Raw genomic sequence first — 20,477 nt, forward strand, 5'->3', positions numbered from 1 at the left:
CATGCTTGCAAAAAAACAGAAAATAACTTATTTACATAAGTATTCAGACCCTTTGCTATGAGACTTGAAATTGAGCTCAGGTGCATCCTGTTTCCATTGGTCATCCTTGAGATGTTTCAACAACTTGATTGGAGTCCACCTGTGGTAAATTCAATTGATTGGACATGATTTGGAAAGGCACACACCTGTCTATATAAGGTCCCACAGTTGACAGTGCATGACAGAGTAAAAACCAAGCCATGAGGTCGAAGGAAATGTCCATAAAGCTCCAAGACAGGATTGTGTCGAGGCACAGATCTGAGGAAGGGTAGTAAAAACTGTCTGCAGCATTGAAGATCCCCAAGAACACAGTGGCCTCAATCATTCTTAAATGGAAGAAGTTTGGAACGAGCAAGACTCTTCCTAGAGCTGGCCGCCCGGCCAAGCTGAGCAATCAGGGGATTTGTCAGGGAGGTGGTCAAGAACCCGGTGTTCACTCTGACAGAGCTCCAGAGTTCCTCTGTGGAGATGGGAGAACCTTCCAGAAGGACAACCATCTCTGCAGCACTCCACTAATCAGGCCTTTATGGTAGAGTGGCCAGATGGAAGCCATTCCTCAGTAAAAGGCAGATGACAGCCCGCTTGGAGTTTGCCAAACGTCACCGAAAGAGAAACAAGATTCTCTGGTCTAAGGAATTCAAGATTGAACTCTTTGGCCTGAATACCAAGTGTAACATCTGGAGGAATCCTGCCACCATCCCTACGGTAAAGCATGGTGGTGGCAGCATCATGCTGTGGGGATGTTTTTCAGCGGCAGGGACTGGAAAACTAGTCAGGATCAAGGGAAAGATGAAAGGAGCAAAGTACAGAGATTATTGATGAAAACCTGCTCTCAGGACCTCAGACTGGGGCAAAGGTTCTCCTTCCAATATAGCCTGTTCAAAACTTTTGTGAAGGTTTAAACCAGTTCGCAAGTGGTTTTTTCTATTCATTCGGTTGAGCCATTGTCTTTGACCAAATTAACTTCCAACTGTAATGTTGTGTTTTCCTAATAAATGTAATATCCAGCTCATACTTTTAAACAATGGCTTGACTTACTTTTGATATTACCTAAATAAAGTTGATGAACTTTTGTGAAGGTTTGGTGCGGTGTGGCTATTAGCCTTTTATACTGCAGTCCTATGATATGAAGGCAGTGCACTCCAATGCTCAACTGTCTCTGAAGAATGTTTCAGGCCTACCAGTGTTACTCCTATAATCCAAAAATATAACACTTATCTTTATAAAAAATATTCGGAATAAAAAATGACAAATGACCTCCTGTACGCCCATCTGTATAAGAAACACAGTAGCCTGTCTGACAGGTATACATGATACATGCTGGTGTTGTAGCATGTCCTCTGCATATCTCCATATTTCTCTCACTCTGAACTTAGCTTCCTTTATATGTGTTTGTTTGGTATGAATATTATACAGTGGACCCATAAGCCTACATTTTCTGATGCATTTAATGCTCAAATCTCTGACAGCTGAACCATGTTTGAGTAAAGTAAAATCAAATTAAACAATAGGCTACACAGTTTTGCATATGTTACACATCAAAACACATCAAAACACATGCAATGTGTCTCATTTGGCCAATATGCCTCATTTATTGACGTCTCTGTGTGGGTGGAGACCCTAATGACCCACAATGCATATGGATTAATGGTACATTTCTCAAAATGTCAGCTGAATTCAAATCTTCCCAGTCACTTGTCCAGCTCCAAGTTTTCATAACGGAAACCCTGATGAGTTTGATCTGTCTTGTTAATTGTGTGCTCCATATTCAGTTTGAGGTTTTACAGTGCATTTGGAAAGTATTCAGACCCCTTGACTTTTTCTAAAATTGATTTTTTTAAATGTCCCTCATCAATCTACACACAATACCCCCCAAGAGTGTGCACAGCTGTCATCAAGGCAAAGGGTGGCTACGTTGAAGAATCTCAAATATAACATATATTTAGATTTTGTTAACACTTTTTTGGTTACTATATGATTCCATATGTGTTATTTCATAGTTTTGATGTCTTCACTATTATTCTACAACGTAGAAAATATTACAAATAAAGAAAAACCCTGGAATGAGTAGGTGTGTCCAAGCATTTGACGGGTAGTGTATATGTATAGTATATAAAATACGCTTTCCAGTGACACTGACTCACCCAATGATGAAGATGAAGCGTTGGATACTCACTGGTGATGGTCGATGCACTAGTGGCAATATCTCCAGATAAGCTACTTTGAAAACCAGTGCTGTTTGCTCAGAATCACTCAAAAGTAGAATTAGGGGGAGGGGCTTCTACAGACAGATCAGTCTTCTCATTTCAGCAGTAGTCATTTGCTTTCCAAACAGTAGGCCTATGTTTATCGCGATTGGATTTTGTAATTTGTGAAAGACAAAACTGACAGCCACAACCAACTATAGAAATATAATCCGTATATGTCAGGACTGGCAGCCACTGCTTGTGTACCCATGAGTTTAACTTTCAAAAGACCAGGGTTAAAGGTTTCTAAATACTTCTATGGATCATATCTACGGCCACAATGCAACAAGAGGTTCTATATATGGCGTGCCTGCTTCCAAAACCGTGGCCTTTCCCGACTGTTTCTGATAAAACTTAATCCACAACTAGATTTTTTAGAAGCTATTGAGCCTCTGTAGCTAAATGTCCAATGTCCAATGAGGATCCAATGTTCAGACAGGAGTCAAATGTTCAGCCAGGAGTCAAATGTTCAGACAGGAGTCAAATGTTCAGACAGGAGTCAAATGTTCAGACAGGAGTCAAATGTTCAGACAGGAGTCAAATGTTTTTTTGACTCATTTTGGCAAAATGATTTGAGTTTATCAGGTTGCTGCAGCATCCCTACTTCCTGCGACTATGGAGAGAGAGAAGAGACAAAGTAAAGGTTGAGATGTTCTCTGGTTGGGAATGAGCATCCCTACTTCCTGCGACTATGGAGAGAGAGAAGAGACAAAGTAAAGGTTGAGATGTTCTCTGGTTGGGAATGAGCATCCCTACTTCCTGCGACTATGGAGAGAGAGAAGCGACAAAGTAGAGGTTGAGATGTTGTCTGGTTGGGATTGAGCATCCCTACTTCCTGCGACTATGGAGAGAGAAGAGACAAAGTAAAGGTTGAGATGTTCTCTGGTTGGGAATGAGCATCCCTACTTCCTGCGACTATGGAGAGAGAAGAGACAAAGTAGAGGTTGAGATGTTCTCTGGTTGGGAATGAGCATCCCTACTTCCTGCGACTATGGAGAGAGAAGAGACAAAGTAAAGGTTGAGATGTTCTCTGGTTGGGAATGAGCATCCCTACTTCCTGCGACTATGGAGAGAGAGAAGAGACAAAGTAAAGGTTGAGATGTTCTCTGGTTGGGAATGAGCATCCCTACTTCCTGCGACTATGGAGAGAGAGAAGAGACAAAGTAGAGGTTGAGATGTTGTCTGGTTGGGATTGAGCATCCCTACTTCCTGCGACTATGGAGAGAGAGAAGAGACAAAGTAGAGGCTGAGGTGTTGTCTGGTTGGGAATGAGCATCCCTACTTGATGCGACTATGGAGAGAGAAGAGACAAAGTAGAGGTTGAGATGTTGTCTGGTTGGGAATGAGCATCCCTACTTCCTGCAAATATGGAGAGAGAGAAGAGACAAAGTAGAGGTAGTGATTTTCTCTGGTTGGGAATGAGACATTAGATGGCAGTATTGCATTAGAAAGGTGTGTGAGTGTGTGTGTGTGTGTGTGTGTGTGTGTGTGTGTGTGTGTGTGTGTGTGTGTGTGTGTGTGTGTGTGTGTGTGTGTGTGTGTGTGTGTGTGTGTGTGTGTGTGTGTGTGTGTGTGTGAGAGAGAGAGAGAGAGAGAGAGAGAGAGAGAGAGAGAGAGAGAGAGAGAGAGAGAGAGAGAGAGAGAGAGAGATGTCAAATCCCGAAGGCATGCCCTGTGATCACGCACACACACACGCACGCACATACGCATACGCACACATACACACACACCCTGGTTAAGTGGTTGGGGCAGGACTGTGCACATTAGGCGGGGGATACAACATGGCTGGGTTGAGGACCATCGATAGATGATGATGAGCGACCGTGCACGCACTGTGTTTGGTGGTGTTACCCTACCTCTTCACCAGACACGCCCGCTTACCTTCCAGCTGAGTTCATTCGTGTTCGGTTACTGGAGACCTTCAGAAGTGTTTTCTTTGGGAAGGAGACCACAGATCAGTCCAGGAGCAGCGACCGGACAGGAGCAACGAACGGATCTATGGCCTAGCGTCTCCTCACGCGCTCCTTTCATCTGAGAACTGAGAGAGATTGCTGAAGACAATAAAGCAACAGTAGACTAGAGGAAGAAAGAACTTGATTTGGTTGATGCTTGTTTCTCTTCTCTAAAATGTTGGCTCTTTTTTGAAGTTACGTTTACTGATCGCGTTCACCTGATGGTCCTGGAGGACTTTTCTTCTTCACAAGAGTTGTTGACGCACAGCCCACTAACCCCTGGACGTTGACAGCACCCTTTCCAGACCCTCATCTCGTTCATAGTTCTCTCTCTCTCGTTTCTGAGTGAAAACTACAAAAATAAGTGAGAAACACCGCGCCACTTGCGCACCGAACATCTATCTTTCCGTCTGCGTGATCAAAAGCCACGGGGAAGGAAGAAAAAGGAAGCGAGAGAGACAGGGAGCGAGAGGCACATAGTGTGACGCGAGGAGGAAACGTATGTTTTGATGTTTGGGATCCAGGAGAACATCCAGAGGAGCGGGAGTGTTATGAAAGAAGAGCCCTTGTTGACCGGGATGAACGCCGTGCGGAGCTGGATGCAGGGCGCCGGGCTGCTGGACGCCAACACAGCCGCCCAGAGGTAAGCCCGAGGTGGCTAGCCAGTCAACACTGGCCCCGGGGAATGGAGAAGATATATATTGTAGGTTTTTATCCCAGACCCGTTGTCTGAGACGTACCACATGTGTCTTGGGACAACATTGCGCTCCCTATGGACTGTTGGTTTCCTTTTCTAGGCATATAGCCCAATATTGACTTGGGGGGTTCGATTGTAGCTTGCAGGCTTCATGTCTGTGATTGAAGCTAGGCTAAAGCATAGCTTACACACTGGTTTCGTTTCTGTTCATTGTAACTTATTCAGGTAGCCTATTAGCTGGTAGCCGATCAAATAAATCAAAATAAACACTATATCCAAAGGAATTAAACATGTCAGACACAGGCCTAATTTAACAGCTTAGTTATTTATTTATAATGACACGTCAATAATTATAACGCAGTAAAACAATAATACAGTCATTATTTTCGAGACACGTTGATTATTACAGTCCGTCGACAATCAGTATTATTTATTTTATTTGACCTTTATTTAACTAGGCAAAAGGTCCCCACATCTGCATTGGTTATCTATATAGCGACCAAATCCCAACTATTCGTATAGGGTAAGGCTATACTTTGACATTTTGTAAATAATCTTTGTTTGGCACATAACTCTTTTCAGACATGTGCAAATGACCTAGTGGAATTATGACATTTCAGCCTGAATTTATTTTAAAAATTGTTTAAAATGTAAAATAAAAGTCACGATATATTGACAATTTCGGGGGCCAGAATTGTAGCGTTTTACTCTTTTACTTCGAATTGTTGAAATCATGTGTAATTCAGTGGCATCCATGTGAAAGTTGTGGTAATGGGGCTTGGTGCTGCTTGTATCCGCAGCGGAATGGCTCTAGCTCGGGCACATTTCGAGAAACAACCGCCCTCCAACCTCCGCAAATCCAACTTCTTCCACTTCGTGCTGGCTCTGTACGACAGACAAGGGCAGCCGGTGGAGATAGAGAGAACCAGCTTCGTTGGATTTGTTGAAAAGGAAAAGGTGAGTTTTCCCAAAACATTATGAAAGCCATACCCATATCAGCAGCATATATATATATATTGATTTGACATCTGCAGCAGTTCCTTTACATGCATGAGGCTTATGAATATATGGCTTAATTTATTACTACAATTAAAAATACAAATGTTGTCTTACAATAATTTGAATAGATATGGTTTTGAGTTGTTTTTATATTAGTTTGGTCTACATGGAAGGAACCATTCGATACTTTGTGTGGTATTTATTATTCATATCTTTGACCCACAACCCGCCGCTTAAAGCCCATGTCCGCGTCGATCATTTGCTCATATTCCAGCGTTGTAACAATAAATTGTATCAGAACTTATTGCTATTGACAATATTACAGCATTAAACGTTTAGAATTATTTATGCAAGTCTGTAATTGTCACCAGAAAACTCTTTTTAGACCATTTTCTTTCAGTAGGATATTGTTCCAATATTAAAATCGAATATTTTTGGTTAAACACAAATATAATTAATTAGTACGGTATTATACGCCGGCGTTCTATACGCCTAACTATAGTCATATCACTTTAACATGGCTCTAAGGCACTGAATTCATTCCCAGGAGTTAGATTTATCGTGGGACATATTTTGAAAATTATTTACATATAGTTTTTTTTAAAGTTGTTATATCGTTTCTGATGTTGATATCGAAATATATATTTGGTACGTTTAAAGACAGCCTTTTGTAAATCTGTGTGTAGTGGGTGTTGTTCTTTGTGAACTGACTGACTGTGTGTGTGTTGGCAGGAAACGTCAGGGGAAAAGACCAACAATGGGATACAGTACAGGCTACTGCTCCTATACAGCAATGGTACGGTCAGCACACACACACACACACACACACACACACACACACACACACACACACACACACACACACACACACACACACACACACACACACACACACACACACACACACACACACACACACACACATTTATTACATACCAATCCACCAGGGAATTCCAATGCAATTGAATTAATTTGAATGAAATATATGGAATAAAAAATGACAGTAATTGCAAATGTGTTATTAACATACGAAAATAACATTGATTGTTATTATTATAAAAAGTATTAATTTAATGTATGCATTACTATTAGCCTATTAATATACACTACCGTTCAAAAGTTTGGGGTCACTTAAAAATGTCCTTGTTTTCCATGAAAACATACATGAAATGAGTTGCACCATGAATAGGAAATATAGTCAAGACATTGACAAGGTTCTAAAAAATGATTTTTAATTCAAATAATAATTGTGTCCTTCAAACTTTTCTGTCGATAAAAATAATCCTCCATTTGCAGCAATTACATCCTTGCAGACCTTTGGCATTCTAGTTGTAAATTTGTTGAGGTAATCTGAAGAGATTTCACCCCATGCTTCCCAAAGCACCTCCCACAAGTTGTATTTGTTTGATGGTCACTTCTTACGTACCAAACGGTCAAGCTGCTCCCACAACAGCTCAATAGGGTTGAGATCCGGTGACTGTGCTGGCCACTCCATTATAGACAGAATACCAGCTGACTGCTTCTTCCCTAAATAGTTCTTGCATAGTTTGGAGCCGTGCTTTGGGTCATTGTCCTGTTGTAGGAGGAAATTGGCTCCAATTAAGCGCCGTCCACAGAGTATGGCATGGCGTTGCAAAATGGAGTGATAGCCTTCCTTCTTCAAGATACCTTTTCCCCTGAACAAATCTCCCACTTTACCACCACCAAACCCCCAGACCATCACATTGTCTCCACCACCTCTGTACGCCTATGTAGATATTCCATCAAAAATCTGCCGTTTCCAGCTACAATAGTCATTTACAACATTAACAATGTCTACACTGTATTTCTGATCAATTTGATGTTATTTTAATGGACAAAAAAATGCTTTTCTTTCAAACAAGGACATTTCTAAGTGACCCAAAACTTTGACGTTAGTGTATATCTTTTTTTAATATGAACTTTTTGTAGAGCATGCCACAGACTTATGTGCTCTACAAAAAATGGGCAATCTTCTATCTCTTTTAACAATAACAAATCCAGAATATTGTATTTTAATTTAATCTGAAACTGAAATGACCATTAGGTCCATGAATACTAATAGCGTACATATATACAGTACAGGCTAACTATCTTTGTATGTTTCTCTATGTATCTCTCTAACATCTCTCTTTACAGTATCTCTCTTTCTACTGTATATCTCTCTCTTTACTGAATATCTCTCTCTTTACTGTATATATATCTCTATTTACTGTATATCTCTCTCTTTACTGTATATCTCTCTCGCTTTACTGAATATCTCTCTCTTTACTGTATATATATATCTCTATTTACTGTATATCTCTCTCTTTACTGTATCTCTCTCTCTCTACTGTATATTCCTCTCTCTTTACTGTATCTCTCTCTCTCTCTTTACTGTATCTCTCTCTCTCTACTGTATATTCCTCTCTCTTTACTGTATCTCTCTCTCTCTCTTTACTGTAGCTCTCTCTCTCTACTGTATATTCCTCTCTCTTTACTGTATCTCTCTCTCTTTACTGTATATCTCTCTCTCTTTATTGTATGTATTTTCATTTTTACTGCATCTCTCTCTTTACTGTATATCTCTTTCTTTTAACTGTATCTCTCTCTCTCTCTCTTTACTGTCATTTTATCTTTACTGTTTATCTCTCTCTATACTGTCATTCGCTCTCTTTACTGTATATCTCTCTCTCTTTACTGTATATCTCTCTCTTTACTGTATATATGTCTCTCTCTTTACTGTGTCTCTCTCTCTCTCTACTGTATATATCTCTATTTACTGTATATCTTTCTCTTTATTGTATCTCTCTCCTACTGTCTTTACTGTATCTCTCTCTCTTTACTGTATATCTTTCTCGCTTTACTGTATATCTTTCTCGCTTTACTGTATATATTTCCTTTTTACTGTATATCTCTTTCTTTTAACTGTATATCTCTCTCTCTTTACTGTCATTATCTCTCTCTTTACTGTATATCTATCTCTCTTTACTGTATATATCTCTCTCTCTTTACTGTATATCTCTCCCTCTTTACTGTATATCTGTCTGTCTCTCTCTTTTCTGTATCTGTATCTCTCTTTACTGTATATCTCTCTGTCTACTGTATCTCTCTCTCTCTTTACTGTATCTCTCTCTCTTTACTGTATATATCTCTTTTTACTGTATATCTCTCTGTACTGTGTATCTCTCTTTACGGTATATATCTCTCTCTTTACTGTATATCTCTCATTACTGTCTCTCTCTCTCTACTCTCTCTCTCTCTCTCTCTCTCTCTCTCTCTCTCTCTTTACTGTATATATCTCTCTCTCTCTCTCTCTTTACTGTATATATCTCTCTCTCTCTCTTTACTGTATCTCTCTGTCTATAGGTATCAGGACAGAGCAGGACTTTTACGTGCGCCTCATCGATTCCATGACCAAACAGGTACCATCTCTTTCATGAAAGGCAATGTGTGTGTGGGTACGTGTGTGTCTGTCTGTGTGTCTGTGTGACTCAGGTCTGAGAGCATGTAGTGTGGTTGGCGAGAGGTGAAACTGGACCGAGGATGTTGGAAGAGGTGCTGGAAGGGCCAGATGGTGCACTATACTACAGTCTGGCAGACCAACTGCTCACACACACACACATGCACACGCACATGCACACACACACACACACACACACACACACACACACACACACACACACACACACACACACACACACACACACACACACACACACACACACACACATACACGTACACAATATGTATCTCATGCTACCAGATGAAAACCACTTGGCAAACTCTATTTTACTAACAAACCAAACCTCTCTCTCTCTCTCACTCTCACTCTCACTCTTACTCTCTCAATTCAATTCAAAGGGCTTTATTTACATGGAAACATATGTTTACATTGCCAAAATAAGTGTGGTAGATAATATACAAAAGTGAAATAAACAATTAAACCTGAACAGTAAACATAACACTCACAGAAGCTCCAAAGGAATATAAATATTTATAATGTCATATTATATACAGTATATACAGTGTTGTAACAATGAGCAAATAGTTAAAGTACAAAACGGAAAATAAATCAACATAAATATTGGTTGTATTTACAATGGTGTTTGTTCTTAACAAATCTTGCTGCTGTGACTGCATACTGTGGTATTTCACATAATAGATATGGGAGTTCATCAAAATTGGGTTTGTTCTCTCTCTCTCTCTCTCTCTCTCTCTCTCTCTCTCTCTCTCTCTCTCTCTCTCTCTCTCTCTCTCTCTCTCTCTCTCTCTCTCTCTCTCTCTCTCTCTCTCTCTCTCTCTCTCTCTCTCTCTCTCTCTCTCTCTCTCTCTCTCACTCTCACTCTCTCTCCCCAGGCAATCACCTATGAGGGACAGGATAAGAACCCTGAAATGTGTCGGGTTTTAATGACTCATGAGATCATGTGCAGGTAAGATAGATAATGCGTGCTGAGAGGGAGACAGAAAGAAAAAGACAGAAAGAAAGAAAAATAAGGAAAGGAAGAGAGAGAGGGATTATGCAAACACAAATTATGTGTGTGTGTGCGTGTGTCTCCCCCAGGTACAGTCAGAAGATCGGTTTATTCAGAAACTGCTTGTCAGTCTGCTTCCCCCTCCCCCTGTACCCAGAATGCAACGCTCCCCAGGTCCAGTGGGACCACAGCATGACCCAGTTCTGAGAGGGAGAGAAAGAGAGAGAGATAAATAGGGGGGGGAAAGGAAGAGAGGGGGAGAGGAGGTCAAGAGATAATGAGATATAGGGAGGGAAAGGGGGAGAGAGAGGTAGAGAGAGGGGGGGTGCAGAGAGAGAGGGGGTGCAGAGAGAGAGGGAGCAGAGAGAGAGGAGGCAGAGAGAGAGGGGGTGCAGAGAGAGAGGAGAATAGAGAATAGAGACATGGTGGTAACTGAGAATAGAGAAATGGTGCTAACTGAGAATAGAGACGTGGTGCTAACTGAGAATAGAGACGTGGTGCTAACTGAGAATAGAGATGTGGTGCTAACTGAGAATAGAGACATGGTGCTAACTGAGAATAGAGACGTGGTGCTAACAGAGAATAGAGACATGGTGCTAACTGAGAATAGAGACATGGTGCTAACTGAGAATAGAGACGTGGTGCTAACTGACAATAGAGACATAACTGACAATAGAGACGTGGTGCTAACTGAGAATACAGACGTGGTGCTAACAGAGAATAGAGACATGGTGCTAACTGAGAATAGAGACATGGTGCTAACTGAGCATAGAGACGTGGTGCTAACTGACAATAGAGACGTGGTGCTAACTGAGAATAGAGACGTGGTGCTAACTGAGAATAGAGACATGGTGCTAACTGAGTATAGAGACGTGGTGCTAACAGAGAATAGAGACATGGTGCTAACTGAGAATAGAGATGTGGTGCTAACTGAGAATAGAGACATGGTGCTAACTGAGAATAGAGACGTGGTGCTAACTGAGAATAGAGACGTGGTGCTAACTGAGAATACAGATGTGGTGCTAACTGAGAATAGAGACATGGTGCTAACTGAGTATAGAGACGTGGTGCTAACAGAGAATAGAGACATGGTGCTAACTGAGAATAGAGACATGGTGCTAACTGAGAGTTCTGAACCTGAAGCTGTCTCTGTCCCAGCATCTCCTAATAACCTCAGTCACCTCACCTTACTTACTGATACTATGTTGATTTCATTGATTGATTGATCATTTAGGCACTTTTTTGATTGAACATACACATTTTCTATCTCTCACTCTCTGTCTCCCAATGGCTCTCTCCCCATCTCTCAATCAATCACTCTCTCCCTTCTCTCTGCCTCTCAATCTCTCACCCCTCTTCCTGCCTCTCACTCTCTCTCTCTATCTCCCCATCTCAATCTCTTGCTCTCCCCATCTCTCTCACCCCTATCCATATAGCTCACTCTTCCTATCCCACCACTCCCTATATATCTCTCTCTCCCCTCTCCCTATATATATCTCCCCTCTCCCTATATATATATCTCTCTCCCCCTCTCCCTATATATATCTCTCTCTCCCCTCTCCCTATCTCTCTCTCCCCTCTCCCTATCTCTCTCTCTCTCTCTCTCTCTCTCTCTCTCTCTCTCTCTCTCTCTCTCTCTCTCTCTCTCTCTCTCTCTCTCTCTCTCCCTCTCTCATCTCCCTGTATTTCTCTCTCTCCTCTCTCCCTGTATATCTCTCTCTCTCATCTCCCTGTATCTCTCTCTCCCCTCTCCCTGTATCTCTCTCTCTCTCTCTCTCTCTCTCTCTCTCTCTCTCTCTCTCTCTCTCTCTCTCTCTCTCTCTCCCATCTCCCAGTATCTCTCTCTCTCTCTCTCTCTCTCTCTCTCTCTCTCTCTCTCTCTCTCTCTCTCCCTCTCCCCCTCCCTGTATATATCTCTCTCTCTCCCTGTAAATCTCTCTCTCCCATCTCCCAAAATATCTCTTTCTGTCTCCCCTCTCTCTGTATATATCTCTCTCTCCCATCTCCCTGTATATATATCTCTCCCTTCTCTCTATATATATCTTTCTCCCCTCTAACCTACATATCTCTCTCTCCCTCTCCCTGTATGTCTCTCTCTCCCGTCTCCCTGTATCTCTCTCCCTCTCCCTATATATCTCTATCTTTCCCCTTTCCCTATCTCTCTCTCCCCTCTCCCTATCTCTCTCTCTCCCCTCTCCCTATATATCTCTATCTATCCCCTTTCCCGATATATATCTATCTCTCCCCTCTCCCTATCTCTCTCTCTCTCCCCTCTCCCTATCTCTCTCCCTCCATATATATCTATCTCTCCCCTCCATATATATCTCTATCCCCTTTCCCGATATATATCTCTCTCTCCCCTCTCCCTATCTCTCTCTTTCACATCTCCCTATATATATCTCTCTCCCCTCCCTATATATCTATCTCTCCCCTCTACCTATTTCTCTCTCCCCTCTCCCTATATATATCTCTCTCCCCTCTCCCTATATCTCTCTCTCTCCCCTCTCCCTCTCCCTATCTCTCTCTCTCCCAATCTCTCTCACTCTCCCCTCTCCCTATATATATTTATATATCTTTCTCCCCTCTAACCTACATATCTCTCTCTACCTCTCCCTGTATTTTTCTTTCTCCCGTCTCCCTGTATCTCTCTCTCTCCCTCTCCCTATATATCGTTATCTCTCCCCTCTCCCTATATATCTCTCGCTCCCCTCTCCCTATATACCTCTATCTCTCCCCACCCATATATCTCTCTCTCCCCTCTCCCTATTTCTCTCTCCCCCCTCTCCCTATATCTCTCTCTCGCTCCCCTCTCCCTATTTCTCTCTCCCCCCTCTCCCTATATCTCTCTCTCCCCCTCCCTATAAAACTCTTTTCCCCCCCTCCCTATAAAACTCTCTCTCCCCTCTCCCTATATCTCTCTCTTATGAGTATTTCTGTTATTTGATGTGGCTCTCTGCAATTTTTCTGGATATTTTGGAGGCATTTCTGAACATGGCACCAATGTAAACTGAGATTTTTGGATATAAATATGCACATTATCGAACAAAACATACATGTATTGTGTATCATGATGTCCTATGAGTGTCATCTGATGAAGATCATCAAAGGTTAGTGATTAATCTTATCTCTATTTCTGCTTTTTGTGACTCCTATCTTTGGCTGGAAAAAAGGCTGTGTGTTTTTTGACTTGGTGGTGATCTAACATAATCATATGTTGTGCTTTCGCTGTAAAGCATTTTTGAAATCGGACATGATGGGTAGATTAACAAGATGTTTATCTTTCATTTGCTCTATTGGACTTGTTAATGTGTGAAAGTTACATATTTCAAAACAATATTTTGTACATAGTCAAAGCTTTCCTTAAGTTTGGGTCAGTCACAGTGGTCAGGTATTCTGGCAGTGTGAGCTCTTTGTTTAGGACCAAATACATTCTAGTTTGCTCTGTTATTATGTTAACTATCTTTCCTAAGTGTCAAGTAATTATCTTTTTGTTTTCTCATGATTTGGTTGGGTCTAATTTTGTTGCTGTCCTGGGGCTCTGTGGGGTCTGTTTGTGTTTCTGAACAGAGTCCCAGGACCTGCTTGCTTAGGGGACTATTCTACAGGTTCATCTCTCTGTTGGTGATGGCTTTGTTATGGAAGGTTTGGGAATCGCTTCCTTTTAGGTGGTTGTCGAATATCACCTCTCTTTTCTGTATTTTGATAATTAGCGGGTATCGTCCTAATTCTGCTCTGCATGCATTATTTGGTGTTTTACGTTGTACACAGATTATATTTTTACAGAATTCTGCATGCAGACTCTCAATTTGGTGTTTGTCCCATTTTGTGAATTCTTGGTTGGTGAGCGGACCCCAGACCTCACAACCATAAAAGGCAATGGGTTCTATAATTGATTGAAGTATTTTTTGCCAGATTCTAATTGGTATGTCAAATTTTATGTTCCTTTTGATGGCATAGAAGGCCCTTATTGCCTTGTCTCTCAGCTCGTTCACAGCTTTGTGAAAGTTACCTGTGGCGCTGATGTTTAGGCCAAGGTCTGTGTAGTTTTTTCCCGCGCTGAAGAGCGCGGGAAATTCGCGGGAAGCGCGGGAAATTTAAAAATATATTTTTTAAATATGTAACTTTCACACATTAACAAGTCCAATACAGCAAATGAAAGATAAACATCTTGTTAATCTACCCATCATGTCCGATTTCAAAAATGCTTTACAGCGAAAGCACAACATATGATTATGTTAGATCACCACCAAGTCAAAAAACACACAGCCTTTTTTCCAGCCAAAGATAGGAGTCACAAAAAGCAGAAATAGAGATAAGATTAATCACTAACCTTTGATGATCTTCATCAGATGACACTCATAGGACATCATGTTACACAATACATGTATGTTTTGTTCGATAATGTGCATATTTATATCCAAAAATCTCAGTTTACATTGGTGCCATGTTCAGAAATGCCTCCAAAATATCCAGAAAAATTGCAGAGAGCCACATCAAATAACAGAAATACTCATAATAAACTTGATGAAAGATACGTGTTTTACATAGAATTAAAGATACACTTGTTCTTAATGTCAGATTTTAAAAAAACTTTACGGAAAAAGCAAACCATGCAATAATCTGAGACGGCACTCAGAAAGAAAAGAAAATTCTCCGCCATGTTGGAGTCAACAGAAATCAGAAATTACAATATAAATATTAACTTACCTTTGATGATCTTCATCAGAATGCACTCCCAGGAATCATAGTTCCACAATAAATTGTTGTTTTGTTCGATAATGTCCATTATTTATGTCCAAGTAGCTACTTTTGTTAGCACGTTTAGTACACATATCAAAACGCTCGTGCAGGTCCCGCATAACTTCGGACAAAAACTAAAAAAAGTTATATTACAGGTCAAAGAAACATTTCAAACTAAGTATAGAATCAATCTTTAGGATGTTGTTATCATAAATATTCAATCATGTTCCAACCGGAGAATTCCTTTTTGTCTAGAGAAGTAATGGAACGCAAGTCGCTATCATGTGAAATGCGCTTGGCCAGAAAATGGCTCTCTGCCAGTAACCTGATTCATTGCCCTCTTATTCAGCCCCACAACACATCTAGTGGAAGCCGTAGGAAGTGCAAACAGATCCATATCCTACTGTGCATTCAATAGGGACTGAGTTGAAAACACGACCAACCTCAGATATCCCACTTACTGGTTGGATTTTTCTCAGGATTTTGACTGCCATATGAGTTCTGATATACTCACAGACATCATTCAAGCAGTTTTAGACACTTCAGAGTGTTTTCTATCCAATAGTAATAATAATATGCATATATTAGCATCTGGGACAGAGTATGAGGCAGTTCACTCTAGGCACGCTATTCATCCAAAAGTGAAAATGCTGCCCCCTATCCCAAAAATGATAAACAGCTCTCTATGGTCAGGGCGTGACAGTACCCCCCCAACCCCCCCCCCCCCCCCCCCAAAGGTGCGGACTCCGACCACAAAACCTGACTCAATAGGGGAGGGTCCGGGTGGGCATCTACCGTCGGGGGCGGCTCCGGTGCGGGGCGAAGTACCCACTCCGCTCGCAGATACCCTCCCAGATACCCTCCCATCTTCCATGGCAGCTCTGGTGCGGGGATCGTCACCGGAAGCTCCGGACCGTGGATTCTCTCCGGAGGAACCGAACTGCGGGTCGTCGCCGGAGGAACCGGACCATGGGTCGTCGCAGTAGGAACCTGACCGTGGACCGTCGCCGGGGACTCCTGACCGTGGATCATCGCCGGAGGCTCCGGTCAGTGGATCGTCGCCCGAGGAACCTGACTGTAGATCGTCGCCGGAGGCTTTGGACTGGGAACCCCCACTGGAGGCTCTGGACTGCAGACCGTCACTGGAGGCTCTGGATTGCCGACTGTCGCTGGAGACTCTGAACTGCTGAACGTCGCAAGAAGCTCTGGACTGCAGACCGTCGCTAGAGGCTCTGGACTGCCGACCGTCGCTGGTGGTTCCGGACCGTTGACCGTCTCAGGAGGTTCCGGACCGTTGACCGTCTCAGGAGGTTCCGGACCGTGGACTGTCTCAGGAGGTTCCTGGACTGTGGACCGTCTCAGGAGGTTCTGGACTGTGGGCCGTCTCAGGAGGTTCCGGACTGTGGACTGTCGATGGAGGTTCCGGACTGTGAAACATTGCTGGATGCTCTGGACTGGGAACTGTCGCCGGAAGCTCTGGACTGGGATCTGTCGCGGAAGCTCTGGACTGGGAACTGTCGCCGGAAGCTCTGGACTGGGAACTGTTGCCGGAAGCTCTGGATTGTGGAGGCGCACTGGAGGCCTGATACGTGGGGCCGGTACAGGTGGCACCGGGCTGATGACACGCACCTCAGGGCGAGTGCGGGGAGCAGGTACAGGACGTACTAGACAGGGGACATGCACTCCAATGAGAGTGCGAAGAGCAGGTACAGAATGTACCGGGCTGTGGAGGCGCACTGGAGACACGGTGCGTAAAACCGGCACACATTGTACCGGAACGATGACACTCTTCACACGGTGAGTACGAGGAGTTGGCACAGGACGTACTGGGCTGTGAAGGCGCACTGGAGACCTGGTGCGTATAGCCGGCATCAATTGTACCGGAACTTTAACACACTTCTCAGGATGAGTACGGAGAGTTGACCCAGGTGGCTTTAAATCGATAACACGCTCCTTAGGGCAAATGTCGTGCATCCTTCACCAATTCAATAACTCTCTCATTTCTCTCTCCTCCACATTCTCCGTCAAATCACTGACAGTCTCTGGTTCACTACCCTCAACTTTCGCCGCCCACTCCTCGCTCAATCTGTCCCAATATTCCTCCTCGGTCTCTGACTCACCCCTCAGCGTCGCCGACCACTCTGTGCCCCCCCCCCCCCCCCCGCCAAGAGTTTTGGGCTGCCTTTTGGGCTTGCGCCGTGGCCGCGAACCCTGGCGTCGTCGCTGTCCTTTCCTCACCGCTTGCGTCTGCTTCCACGGAAGGCGATCCTGTCCTGCCAGGATTTCTTCTCAAGTCCAGGATACTTCTTCCTCCTGGGCACGCTGCTTGGTCCTTTGTTGGTGGGATCTTCTGTCACGATCGTTAGAATAACTGGACCAAAGTGCAGCGTGATCTGGGTTCCACATCGTTTTATTTCTAGGTGAGAAACGTGAAGCTAACAATAGTGCTAACAGGCAACTATCCATAGTGAAGATCCCACAAAGCACCATGGGGAAATGGCTGTCTAAATATGAACCCCAATCAGAGACAACGATAAACAGCTGCCTCTGATTGGGAACCATACCAGGCCAACATAGATCATTAATAATCACCTTGATAACCCACCGTAGTCACTGTCACGCCCCAACCAACATAGAGAATAAACAGCTCTCTATGGTCAGGGCATGACTGTAATGGGTGTCGTCGTCGGATGAGGACAAATCGGACCAAAGCGCAGCGTGGTGAGTGTTCATGACTTTTATAGAAACTGATCCCTTAAACAAAAAATAACAAAGAAAATACACAAAACCGAAACAGTCATGTCAGGTGAAGAACACTAAACAGAAAACAACTACCCCCCCTCCCCCCCAAGGTGCGGACTCCGGCCGCAAAACCTGAACCTATAGGGGAGTGTCTGGGTGGGCATTTCTCCGCGGTGGCGGCTCTGGTGAGGGACGTAGACCCCGCTCCACCTCTGGCTTGGCCCACTTAGGTGGCACCTCTAGGTGGCGCCTCTCGTAGCGGGCCCCGGACTGGGCACCCTCGTTGGAGGCTCCGGACTGGAGGGCGTCGCTTGAGGCTCCGGACTGGAGGGCGACTCTGGAGGCTCCGGACTGGAGGGCGACTCTGGAGGCTCCGGACTGGAGGGCGACTCGGAAGACTCCGGACTTGAGAGCGTCGCTGGAAGCTCCGGACGGAAGGGCGCCTCTGGAGGCTCCAGACTGGAGGGCGTCGCTGGAGGGTCCGGACTGGAGGGCGACTCTGGAGGCTCCGGACTGGAGGGCGTCGCTGTAGGGTCCGGACTGGAGGGCGACTCTGGAGGCTCCGGACTGGAGGGCGTCGCTGGAGGGTCAGGACTGGAGGGCGTCGCTCGAGGGTCAGGACTGGAGGGCGTCGCTCGAGGGTCCGGACTGGAGGGCGACTCTGGAGGGAGGAGGCGCAGAGACAGCCTGGTGCGTAGGGCTGCCACAGGGCCCACCAGGCTGGGGAGACCTACAGGAGGCCTGGTGCGTAGAGGAGGCACCGGATGAACCGGGCTGTGGGGGAGCTCTGGTGCGCAGCCTTGGCACCACTCCTCCAGGCTGAATGCCCACTTTAGCCCGGCCCCTCGAGAGTGCAGGCACAGGTCGAACCGGGCTGTGGGGGACCACTGGAGATCTGGTGCTTACCACTCGCACCTCTCCACTTGGCTCAATGCCCACTTTAGCCCGGCACGGGCGGAGCGTAGGCATAGAACGAACTGAGCAGTCCCAGCGCACCGGAGACACAGTGCGCAGAGCCGGGGCAGGATATCCTGGGCCGAAACGGCGCACCAGAGACCAAGCGTGCTGAGCTGCCACAATCCGCCCTGGCTGGATGCCCACTCTCGCATGGCACTTGCAGGGGGCTGGCATATAGCATTCCGGGCTATGAGCGCGCACTGGAGACACCGTGCGCTTTACCGCATAACACGGTGCCTGACCAGTACCACGCTGCTTCCGGTAAGCGCGGGAAGTTGGCTCAGGGCTATCGCCTGACTCCGCCAATCTCCCCGTGTGCCGCCCCCAAAAAAATGTTTTGCGGCTGCCTCTCGTGCCCGCTGCGCTGCCTTGCCTCATATCGCCGCCTCTCAGCTTTAGCTGCCTCCAGCTCCTTTTTCGGGCGGCGATATTCCCCAGCCTGTCTCCAGGGTCCCTTTCCGTCCAATATCTCCTCCCATGTCCAGGAGTCCTGAACCCTCTGCTCCTCCATACCACGCTGCTTGGTCCGTTGGTGGTGGGTAGTTCTGTAACGGGTGTCGTCGTCAGATGAGGAGGAATCGGACCAAAGCGCAGCGTGGTGAGTGTTCATGACTTTTATTGAAACTGAACACTTAAACAGAAATAACAAATAGAATACATGAAACCGAAACAGTCCTGTCAGGTGAAGAACACTAAACAGAAAACAACTACCCACAAAGCATAGGAGGGAAAACGCTACCTAAGTATGGTTCCCAATCAGAGACAACGATAGTCAGCTGACCCTGATTGAGAACCATACCCGGCCAAAACAAAGAAATACAAAACATAGAAAAAGGAACATAGAATGCCCACCCAAATCACACCCTGACCAAACCAAAATAGAGACATAAAAAGCTCTCTGAGGTCAGGGCGTGACAGTGGCACTCCTTTATAACTGCGATCTGGCCAAGATAAAGCAAAGCAGTTCGACACAAACAACAACACAGAGTTACACATGGAATAAACAAGCGTACAGTCAATAACACCATAGAAAAAAAGAAAGTCTATATACAGTGTGTGCAAATGACGTGAGGATGTAAGGCAATAAATAGGCCATAGTAGCGAAGTAATTACAGTCTAGCAAATTAACACTGGAGTGATAGATGAGCAGATGAGGATGTGCAAGTAGAGATACTGGTGTGCAAAAGTGCAGAAAAGTAAATAAAAACAATATGGGGTTGAGGTAGGTAGATTGGGTGGGCTATTTACAGATGGGCTGTGTACAGCTGCAGCGATGGGTTAGCTGCTCAGATAGCTGATGTTTAAAGTTAGTACAGCTGCAGCGCTGGGTTAGCTGCTCAAATAGCTGATGTTTAAAGTTAGTACAGCTGCAGCGATGGGTTAGCTGCTCAGACAGCTGATGTTTAAAGTTAGTACAGCTGCAGCGATGGGTTAGCTGCTCAGACAGCTGATGTTTAAAGTTAGTACAGCTGCAGCGATGGGTTAGCTGCTCAGACAGCTGATGTTTAAAGTTAGTACAGCTGCAGGGATGGGTTAGCTGCTCAAATAGCTGATGTTTAAAGTTAGTACAGCTGCAGCGATGGGTTAGCTGCTCAGACAGCTGATGTTTAAAGTTAGTGGGGGAAATATAAAT

General features: G+C 44.5%; 1 protein-coding gene across 3 annotated transcripts in view; it reads left to right on the forward strand.

Moving 5' to 3' along the window:
- The first annotated feature begins 3,965 nt into the window (after nt 1-3,965).
- The window catches only part of LOC129858687 (transcription factor COE1-A-like), a 115,791-nt gene continuing 99,279 nt past the window's right edge, over nt 3,966-20,477 (forward strand). For 2 of the 3 annotated variants that reach the window (XM_055928010.1, XM_055928011.1), the window contains exons 1-5: nt 3,966-4,880; nt 5,735-5,891; nt 6,666-6,729; nt 9,300-9,355; nt 10,290-10,363. In XM_055928010.1, the coding sequence (XP_055783985.1) occupies nt 4,747-4,880; nt 5,735-5,891; nt 6,666-6,729; nt 9,300-9,355; nt 10,290-10,363 (485 nt within the window). In that variant the 5' untranslated portion in view covers nt 3,966-4,746. The remainder of the gene's footprint in view (nt 4,881-5,734; nt 5,892-6,665; nt 6,730-9,299; nt 9,356-10,289; nt 10,364-20,477) is intronic. The other variant, XM_055928009.1, reaches the window with a different exon arrangement.

The sequence above is a fragment of the Salvelinus fontinalis genome, chromosome 6 (assembly GCF_029448725.1).
Source record: "Salvelinus fontinalis isolate EN_2023a chromosome 6, ASM2944872v1, whole genome shotgun sequence".
In the NCBI taxonomy this organism is placed as follows: Eukaryota; Metazoa; Chordata; class Actinopteri; order Salmoniformes; family Salmonidae; genus Salvelinus; species Salvelinus fontinalis.